General features: G+C 49.4%; 1 protein-coding gene across 8 annotated transcripts; it reads right to left on the bottom strand.

Annotated features, from left to right (window-relative positions):
- Positions 1-169: 169 nt before the first annotated feature.
- Positions 170-10,451, bottom strand: LOC105702029 (phospholipid scramblase 1). 8 transcript variants are annotated; one of them, XM_012429239.2, is made up of 8 exons: positions 3,309-3,722; positions 2,823-3,153; positions 1,995-2,259; positions 1,750-1,848; positions 1,414-1,631; positions 1,184-1,339; positions 936-1,097; positions 170-843 (listed from the first exon to the last, which is right to left on the bottom strand). In XM_012429239.2, the coding sequence occupies exons 3-8, from the start codon at positions 2,056-2,058 to the stop codon at positions 802-804; spliced, it is 741 nt and encodes a 246-aa protein (XP_012284662.1). In that variant the 5' UTR covers positions 2,059-2,259; positions 2,823-3,153; positions 3,309-3,722; the 3' UTR covers positions 170-801. The 8 variants fall into 8 exon arrangements, with proteins under 8 accessions (XP_012284662.1, XP_012284659.1, XP_012284658.1 ...); XM_012429236.2 differs by lacking the exons at positions 1,995-2,259; positions 2,823-3,153; positions 3,309-3,722 and adding exons at positions 3,942-4,189; positions 10,378-10,451; XM_012429235.2 differs by lacking the exons at positions 1,995-2,259; positions 2,823-3,153; positions 3,309-3,722 and adding exons at positions 3,942-4,189; positions 6,639-6,770.
- Between the last annotated feature and the right edge of the window lie 81 nt (positions 10,452-10,532).

Below are 10,532 nucleotides of genomic sequence, written 5' to 3'. Positions count from 1 at the left end.
AAGCAGAGGTGAAATTGCTCACGGGCCAGGTCGCGCGATCGCTTTCTGGGCTGCCCTGGGTTGAGAATACGAGCGATTCAAGTCAGGAATCCTCCTCATCTCAATGGAATCAACCGAGACAAGCCAAACAAGTGATGGCGGACGGTGCACGAAACGAAGTAAACCTTGATCTAAAGAAACATAGTTTATTACGTATATCAGATCGTAGAACTCGAGAAGGCGTGAACGCAGATCGGAAAGCCTTCGAACACTCGTCATGCACTTAAATCTATGAACAGGTATTAATTAACATCGTGCCGTTAGTAACGCGACTAAAAACTAAACCTACCCCATGGAGTAGGATCCCTTTAAATTCGTACAACTCGAAACCTGGTATAAATACGAGGACCTAGGTGGTCGCTCCGTGATGTGCGTATTTAATGTTCGTAGGTAGACACCCGAAGTAGCGTTGTTCCGTATCACTTTTAGACGTAGAAGCTAAGCTATACCCGCGTAGATTATGTACAGGGTAAGGGCAGTCTTTGGACGACAAACTTTACTTTTCCCTTTTCTTTTTTTGGCGTATTTGTGCGACCTCCGGAGAGTATAGGCCTAGGAACCGACGTGGTTAGAAAATATAAAAGGTCGGTTTCCGGCGTGACGAGTTTAGGACGACATAGAAAGCTAGTGGACCCCATTTCTGGACCTCCCGGAGGCGGACGAAGATTCCTGTCCACGTCCATCAAGGACTCCCAGGATGGCCGAATCATTTCTCAGAATGATGCTTTCGGCAGGACGAAACGCTCAAGTAACTCGGCACCATTATAGCTCGGCTTTCTTGTTCCCCTCGAAGTACATGAAGTCCTGGAGGAGGAAGTGGATTTAATCGGGCGTTCTTTAAACAGGGTAGCTCGAGAATTCTTTCTCTATAACGTGAAAGGCGCTAATACACTTACTATTAGAATGCAGGCTCCAAGAAGGACGGCTTTTACCTTCACGTCCAAATCCCCTGGGAAACTTATTCCGAACAAGTCCGAGTCGGTGAAAAATTCCCGACCTATTCCAGACCACTTCTTCGAGATTCGTCCCACTCGACGATCGCCGTCTCTGGACTTCACCTGTGAAGACGAGATAACTCGTGAGGGAATTATTTTTTTTCACCGAATTTTCGGGTACTTTGCGGATATTTAATTAACGTGCTTACCTCGAAATTAACGTCGCAACATAGGATACAAATGGGGCCTCTTATCTGCAGCACCGTGTCTCCGGTTGCATCGAGGATGTCGAAGGACGGGCGCAGGGGGTTCCAGTTTTGGACCACCGAGCCAATCGGTATCCCGTTGGAGTACACTTCCAGTTCCTGGGAAACGGGAAATCCAATTTCATCGTATGGTTTAAAAGAAAAGGTCGGAATTAATTTAAACTACGCGTTACCTGCAACAAACAGGGGCACCAGCAGCTGGCGCACCTCAAGGGCCGCGAAAACCGCAACACCTCCTTCCGACTGTTGTCCGCGACTTTGATTTCACAGGGCCGATACTTTCCGCAGAAACAGCGGGAGCAAACGTTCGAATCTTCGGACACGTAATAGACGGGCATGCCTCTTATATCCTTGACCACATATCGGTTCTCCGTTTCCCAACCCGTGAAAGCTGCCATCAAGGGAAATTCTTCAGTAGACTTTGCACCGCGTTTGGATAAGAAATTAACGTATTAGAATGATAATTAGGGAGCTAATGTCCTCTGAGTATATCTTCCGGCATTACCAACCTTCCAGCACTTCCACCTTCTGATCCACGAACAGCTGATCAAGGGTAGTAAGGAATTCCAACCCTGGTGGACAACTCATACTCGGCGCGGGCCAGCCACCTGAATAAAAGCAATAATTACAAGTCAATGATCGCTTCACTTGTCCAATCTTACAAACTAAACGAGATTCTTGAAAGGTAGAGCCTATTATCAGGGCAGTGGACAGGGATTTTTAATTTCTAAACAGGCTCTGAATTAAATTCAACCTTTGCTCCTCCTCCGTGAGGAACCTGGAGTACTCCTTCTTCTTTCTGTACCTCCTCGCCGCATCCCTTAAAAGTTGTCTCACGTGTCTGCGAATCTGTCGAACCTTGGCCCTCCAAGATGTCTCGAAATACTCGGTTTCCATCGCACGTTCTTCCTGATTTTTTCCAACGGACAGTTTGCGAAACGCAACGTTGATCCTCGAGCTATCGCCCGTTTACGCGAGACGGTCTCTTCTCTTTTATTAACTATCATGGAAAGTGCCTCCTAGATGAAATTTCGTATGATTATTTCCTCCCCTAAGGAAAACTATCCCCTCGATAAAATCCCAGATCGACCGCACTTTACACCGGCCACTCCGCACATCACCGAACAGTCATTGAACTCCCCTCGGCGAGGACATTTTGGATTAATAACATCCGCGCTTTATCGAGCCCCGATTGCAGACATCTCGGGAACTTAAACGTAATTTTCAAGACCGGAAGATTAATTACGAAACCTCGATATTACGTAGGAAAGAATTGCGGGAAAAAACATCCGCTGGTGGAAACACTCGTGGGATGATTTTTCTTTCTTTTTTCAGAGATGTCCAACCGATTTTACTATAATGTCCACGGCCTCGAGGAATTACGCGTCCAGCCTCGTCCAGCTCGAAAGTGACGATAAGTCCCCGGTGTTGTCCAAGAAGCGGAGTCCCTCCCCGGAGTAATCGCGGCCTCTCTTTTGTTATTTCCTTTTATTCTTTCTAGTTAAACACGAGGAGCGTCGTGCCGATACGAAAGCGACCCTCCCAACGACACGACCAATAATGAAAAATTATCTCGACGAACCTTTCCGCGGCGATAAATTCTTCCTCCTCTACGGAGGTCTCCGCGATCGTCGTCAACACCGATCGGGCGGATGTCGATACTTCTAAAGTTTCACGGATACATTCAATAGCGCGTAAATAAACTCCCGGGAATAGTTGGATTACACCTCTCAAGGAGATTCGCATTCGCTCCAGGATAACGATTCCGTTGATTTCCTTAGAACAAACAGGGGACGAATTCGGCACTTGGCATATTGTCGTACTTAAGGTCAATTAAGCCGGTAATGGCGTCCAAGCACCTACGCACTTGTACCCGCTAATGATCCGCTCGTTTCCGTTTCTACTCGAGTTTCCTGTGTACAAGGAAAAAGCAAAAAAAAAATTAATATCGAGGATTCCCAAAACCGAGAAAAACGAGCCGTTCCACGGCCAGCTGATCGGTAAGCCCTGGCTGATAAGGCGGTCTTTACACGAGATAAGGAAATAATAGTCTACTAAAGTTTCTTACGAGACGTGGATAAAAAAAAAAAAGTAAAACTGCATTTTCAGTCTCGGAGGCACTTTCTCGAGGAAATACCACTCTATGAGAGGGGAATAACGCGAACTGTCGAAAATCACGATCGATACTAGGTACGAGGTATCTTTCCGATACCATCGCGCCGTTTCAAAGTTTACGCACTCAGATAACACCACGATACGAGACACAGGCGAGGAGACCCAAACAGAGACTGTACCCGGTCCTTAAACGTTGGCAATCATTATCTACTTGAACGTCATTTAGCAAACAGTACCCATAGACCTCTTCGTTAACACTGCAGCGGGAAGAAAAGTGGGCCACGATAATACTTATCAATGGTCACCATGACGGAGGGATTCAATTTTCGGCGGATTTTCCATTTCCTTTCACACCTGATTTTTCCCACAAGCTCACTCCCGCGTGGGAATAATTTTTCAATTCCTTTATATGTTTGAAAAATCGATTGGGATTGAATTTTGATTTTTTTTTTCTTTCTTACCGCCAGCGGAATAGTCAAAGGAAAAAAAATCAGGAATTCCCGGGAATTCAAACCTTCCGCTCGGTTTTATTAATTTTCTAGCCGGATTGCAAATTGTCTGGGAAAGAGGAGTTGGTTGCATTCACCTGGTGGAAGGGCCAGGTCTCCTTGGTGCAGCGGCGGTGCAGTTGGAACCGGGTAGGGTGGAGGTGCCATCGGCACCCCCGGGGGAGCCATACCTGGTGGAGGGCCCATTCCTGGCTGATAGGTGATGGGCATGGGCATGGGCATCGACATGGGCATGCCGGGCCCCCCGGGAGCTCCCATCTGCGGCCCATCTGGGGTCCATCCGGTCGGAGGACTCTGCCATGCCATTGTCGCCTCCTACGGAAACCTAAAACGAGCAAACCTCACTTTAAGCCCGAAGGAAACCTTCCGGCGTCACCTGAGCCATCCCCAAGAGCCTCGAAAAAAAATCCCCGCCACGGTTGACAGCGTAAAATAATTATTCAAGAATTTCCCAACAATTTCCACGAACTCGTACAGAACGGGCTTTTGAATCGCGCGCCTTTAAATTCGCCGCTCGGGAGGGCGCGGCGAAATCTACGTTGCCGACCGAATCGGAGGAAATGGCGCGCTAGTTCCTCGGAACGCCGCGGCGTTACTAGCGGCGCGATGAATCGATATGCGCGGGTCTACGCCCTTTCGGTGGCACGCCGCGATATGATTTTAGAGGTCATTAGACTTAGGAAGAAAGAGAGGAGAGACCGATGGCGACGGGATTTCGCAGAAAATGAATTATGCGTTCGCTTCGGCCCTCGTAAGAATCGAAGCAGCGCTCACCGATTGTCGACGACGATGAATCAGGGTCGAGCTAATCGAGGGACTGGCGCTCGATTAGCGATATATCGTGAGCGCGACAACGCCGGGCCAAACTGAGTCACGTATAACGTTTCGCCCGTAGCGGTGCACCCGTTAGGTAGGTTTTGAGGTTAATTTTACTTTCCGGAACGGCCCGGACCTCGGGAACGCGACGACGTGGCCCCTCTTAGGTTAGGTTTGCTCGGCCGAGGCAGCAGCACTGTTTACGAATTGAGTTCCAATTTTGAATGATCGGTCGATCGTGGCGGCGCAGCGTTACTGGCGCTCCAGTCGCCTGTTGCTTCTTTGACGTTTGCGCCGTGAGATGATTCCTAATGAAAAACAGGAAAACGTGCGCCATCGAGACTCCGAGACTCTGACGTGTCGTAAAATCGCGATCCCGGACATGCGAGCACTCGCCGGAAGCCGGACTAAAGGTCTACTCATACCGTCCGGGAAAATTTTCCAGCGTGAAACGACCTTAATCCAAGCTACTGAAATGACGACCGAGCACTTCTAAATATTTCCTACCGTTAAAAGAAATGCTTCTTCGCTCCCATAATTCTATTTTTCTCCTCAGGGTACATTGATCGCCCACTTCCACCACCCACGTTTTTTGAAAATTCCCCTCCCTGAGCTTGGCCCATTTTTTTTCCTGCATCTCACTCGTTCGATTTTAACCGAAGATCAGGGTCGGAGGAGCGGCGATATCTGCGATTGCATTGGGGATTTATTAATTACCGAGGATTAGGCATTAATTTCCCGAGGTAATTGCAAAACTTGGTATATCTCTCTCTCTTGCCCGCTACAATTGCGATTCGCAGTCGGCAGGAAGTCGGTGGGTAAAAATCCGCGACGGCTCTCAGTGATAACATTGAAGGCCCGTCCCCGAAGTCGAAGATCGGCTAGCTGGAATGAAAACCTCACGAGGGCGTATTAATATACCCCAAGGCGAGGCCTTCGGCATTCGGAGTCGGGAGTTCAGTGACACGATACCCGCTGATTAATATTTTAAGTAATTGGCAGCTCCTTTAACGGGGGCTAGATCAAAGGCGCCGCGAGGACGTGATTGATTTTCGAGAGCACCCGACCGACGCTCCTTTATTCGGAGCGACCCGTTGTCGCCGCAATAAACGTTCGAGGCGAATCCACCGGTTATATTCTCCACGTTACGAGGCTCCCCGACAGCGAGTGTTAAGAGAGACACGTAAGCGCGAGTCGTTAAATCCTCCCGATAGAAAGAGAACGCCGCAATCTGTTGCAGACCGATACGCTCGACTTTAATCGGGGGATTTTTCTCTCCCGCGACGGGATACTCGGCGAACAATGCGATGAATTCATTGAAGAGGCCTCTCGCACCTTGTACCAAGGCGAACCGATAGTCGGTTTAGCTGCAGATACTAGAATCGAGTCGACTTCAGTCGGCGAGGCTCGAAAATAATCCACGTTGGAAAAAGTTTTATAAATATCTAGATTATTTATGCGTATGGAATGACCCTTTCGTATCACCTTAAGAGATATCTCAATGGTAGTCAATTATCGGCCTGCTCGGATAGGTCGCGAACTTCGTGCCAAGGCTTCCTGCAAATTGGCCCCGGTATCAATATTCGATATAAATTGTCGGGCGTTTTAGTCGTTAAGCGAGCCAATTATAAATAATTTCCAATCCGCGAGGGGTGCCGTTAAATGGAGGATACACGTTGTCTTTACCGATGTCGGTGCACACGTGCACGAGCACCTAGAGCCCCTTTACCGTGATATCCATAATGGTTGTGGAATCCACCGAGCACTATACACAAGGTGTCGTAATAACGGCGAAACGGGACGCGTAATCGCTCCTCACGAGGTGTCGTATTAACGCACACGAGGCCGCTCGAGTGTCTCAATTTTGACACGAAGACGCGTCATCGAATCGCCTCCAAAGCCTAGAAGAGACTCCATTATGTTAAATGGACCTCACGGGCCTAAAAATATGACCGAACCTCGTTAAAGACCGGCCTTCGGGTGCGCAGCTTCGACGCTTGCGTCCCTCCTCGAGAATTCTCGGATTAAAGCGTTAATCCGCTAAAATAACTTCATACCGTACGTTTGCAATATCAATTGCACAACCCGCGCGTCGAACTAACGGAGGGAAACTAAAAAGAGCTCGAGCCTTTGCAGGGCCACGATCGCCGTGATTTACCTGCAATTCCCCATTTAACGAGCGCCAGTTTGCGGGGGGGAGAAAGGGGGGAATTAAAGCGACCTCGAGATATCGACAAGAAATCTTGCGGAAGAAACGTCGATGGGGAACAATTGGTCATACTTTGCGAGCGGTGACTCTGACGTCACGGTTTACCGTGTGAGGTTTTATCGAAAAATCGCGGTTATGGGCAGAATAATTCCCGAGCACGTGCAATAGTTACCGCGACGTGTTTTCCTCTCGGTGCGCTTATTAGCCTCGGTGACGCCGATCGTACAGCGAGCGGCATAAACGGCCGATTTTTCCCGGCGTAATCCTCGCTTAACGAGCCTGCTACTCGGAAAACGAAAGCGACCTTCGGGGTATTATCGGTCGGAACCTTTCACGAAAATTTCGTTCGCGTGATTCTTAAGCGTCGACGGAACCGCGTGATGCATCGCTGAAATATGCCGACTCTCATCGGGTGATATCATCGCGTTTCACGATCACTTCGAGTACCGTTAGTTTTAATAGGACCTAAGTGCACGCTTTGGCCCGCGTGTATGCAGAGTCGAGTGATAAAGCCGAGAGTTACGTCACCGGGACTCGTTTCCGGTTTTCTTTGGGGTCCCAGGATGCCAGGGGCGTTTCCAGGTTTTCCTTGTATTTTTATCACAGGCCTCGATACCGCGAGATACCCCAGGATGCCATGTAAATTGCGGATAATTGTAATTAAATATGTATTTAGCGGTTTTTAGAGGCGGTTGCCATGACGACACCGACGCCATTTTTCTGACGCCGGCCACCTAGGCCCACGTGCTAGGAATGGTTACCCGGCTAGGCAGATTACTCTTAAGTGCATAATCTTTTACTGGGTCAATGGGAGCAGAACTCGAGGGTATTTTATTTCGGTTGAGTAGGCGCGGGACTTGCGAGCACCAGACGAGATACCGCGATTCTGAAAGCCGCTTCACGGAAACCCGCCCGCGAGCTGACGCATCCATTCCGGTTAAGTTGCCGCGGAGAAATTGCTTTACTGCTTAATATATTATTGGACAACCGTTAGCAAAGTGACCGGTCTACTTTGTATTTATTTCTACTTATTATTCAACCGGTGTTAGAACCAGTAACGAGGTGTACTAGGGTAAGTTAGTACGTGGTAAAAAAAAAAATGCAGTAACGTTTGGTCGGATAAGTAGGATGTTCCTTTAAAATGACGCTTATCAGCCCGCTAGTTTAGCATATGTAACGTCAAATAGGCGAAAGATTTATGACTCCGTTTCGATGGCGACGCCAGGTCGACGGGACGTCAAGCTACCGAGCGCTGTCAGGGAACAGCTGATCGCCGACGTCGCCGAAGCACCTGTTCGCCAAGGTCGGTCACATCCTCTTTCCTAGCTCGTTGCCAGGAATGCGTCATTAGTATGCACGCACGCGTTCCCAGGAAATCGTCGTTTCTACGGTGTTACCCCGGGCTTACGCATTGTTGGGTACAGGTGCAAATTATAAACCGTATAAGGAGCCCGGAATCGGTGCTCCAGGGTTATCGCCCGTGACTTTTTTTAACTTCTTCCAAGATTCGGATATACTTTACGTCCAGAGCGGACGTCATAATTAATCCTTTCGGATCATCAATGAGCACCCGCTCGGTCATCTTTAATTCAACGTTACCTGTGTCTCGAGGAAACTCTTCATACATGCAAAACTCGTCTCGTCTCTCTCGCCTTTGCCCAAGGTGATATTATTTCAAGGAACATTCTCCTCGGCTCGGAGGTTTTTTTTTATCAAAAATAGATCCCCTCGACGTCCGGCGTGAAATGTCGCGCCGCGTCGCCACTCCTCGACCAATGGCCCTGGCTGCTTCGGCTACGTCGTCCACGAAGAGGCACCTGGTCGCCAAGGACGATAATATCCTTTTTCCTAGTTAGCTTCCAGGAAGGCGTCGTTAGCATGCAGCCACCGTTTCCCGGGCCTCCCCGACTTCCGGCGAGAGCGCCGCGAGGCGTCGCAGGGGTCACCCGTTAGACCTCGCCGAGGTCACCGACGTCTTTTTCGGTTTTACTCGAGGAGCGATCATTTTCTCCGGATTTGTCTCTCCCTTCTGGAGTCCTTCGTTACATCCCCCATTTCCTTGAATTCCTTATAAACGTTGGAAATCTTTTTTTTTTTTTCAATTTCCTCGAGCTCTTCTCATTGACATTTTCCGTGGGAATCGGTAAAATTGGACTCGTCTATTTCGGACGGATGATCTGCAGAGTCGGCGAATTTCGTTACAGTGAATTGCGTATAAATAGAGCGACATGGAGAAATATATAGACCTCAGTTTGTCCCTCGCCTAATTTCCGTGGATTCGCGGGAAATGGGAGGAAAGTTTATGAAAGTAGAACGAGTCTGCAGCGTTTCTCAGTCCTTGGCGGTGACGTCCGGTTCGAAGGGATGTTTCAAGGTCTTCTTGCACGCAATCGCAGGAATATATAGGCGCATGTTAACGCGAGGCCATCCTTCTCCAAAGTGGTTTGCATACATCCGAAAGGTGCTTTAATCACCGGCCGGCGACCCGAGAGCGATATTTTTAAAAACCTTGGATCGGCCCTCGATGTCCATCGGTGCCAAAGCCTGCGTGAAAGTGTCCAACGATTACGCACCGTCTACCCAATCGAAGGCTGGGTTATTAAAAAGATTTTTAAGGTCTCACGCGTTGTCTTAAACCACGCGTGGGTCAACGTTTATGGGAAGCAGTCGTCTGGTCGGTAACCGTTGAAATGCGTGTACGCACCTTCGGAGCAACGTTTGCGGTACGCCTGTGAGATTATACGAACGTAGAGTACGGGGGCGACGAGCGTCCTTTCGAGGAATGCAAAAGTGAGCGCTCTTAAGGACGTCTCGTGGGATGTACACTTACGCGCAGAGAAACTCGCCCGAAGGAAGGGGACTATCGGCGAGCGCGACTGTACCCTCGCGTCTTCTCCCAAAGCTCCGCGCCAGACAATTCGTTCTACCACTGCTTACACTTCCCAAAAAAGGAACAAACGTTTCCTACGTTCCTACAATTGCAAAGAGTCCGCCAGACAGTCGACAGACTGCGGGAGTGTCCCTTACAACTGAAAGCAAAGAGAATCGTGAAAGCGAAAGCGACGCGCCCAAGGTGGTCGCGCGTTATGCAAAATATGCTCGATTCGAGTGGACTACGATTTACGAGTAAAAGATATAAATAAAAACGGAGAGAAGCATGCAAATTTAACCCCCGAAAATCACGAGATATATTTGAAGGATATTCGACGTAACGGGGGCACCTAATGGAAAATATGCGTTGACAAGTACGAAAGCACAGAAGCTGGGGTAAATTGTACGAAATGGAAGCAGCAACGTGGACGGACCCTGACAGAAGGTCGGACTCGGGGCCAGCGACTTCCAGGACCTCCGTGGTCGCAGAAGGGTAAAAGGAGGGCAGGCGGTATATCGCAAGGCGCGACAGGCTCGCGCATTTCCGGCTCGGATTCCTGGCCGAATTCTTACGCAAACGGTAATCGCCACGCGTACGGAGCAGGTAGGTAATATACCTTTGACTAGGGGCCAATGACGAGAGAACGACCTCGGCGAGTCCTGGGTGGAAGGGCGGCGGCGATTGGAGGAGCACTCGGTCGTCCTCGGGGCTCGGGGCGGGCGGCGCCAATGGGAGCGCGCGGCCCAGCGGGCGGCAGCCAATGGGAGCGCC

The sequence above is a fragment of the Orussus abietinus genome, unplaced genomic scaffold, assembly GCF_000612105.2.
Source record: "Orussus abietinus isolate OABI.00-Male unplaced genomic scaffold, Oabi_2.0 scaffold46, whole genome shotgun sequence".
Lineage (NCBI taxonomy): Eukaryota > Metazoa > Arthropoda > Insecta > Hymenoptera > Orussidae > Orussus > Orussus abietinus.
Note: the sequence above shows the minus strand (reverse complement) of the source record. Positions and strands in the feature narration are given on the sequence as shown.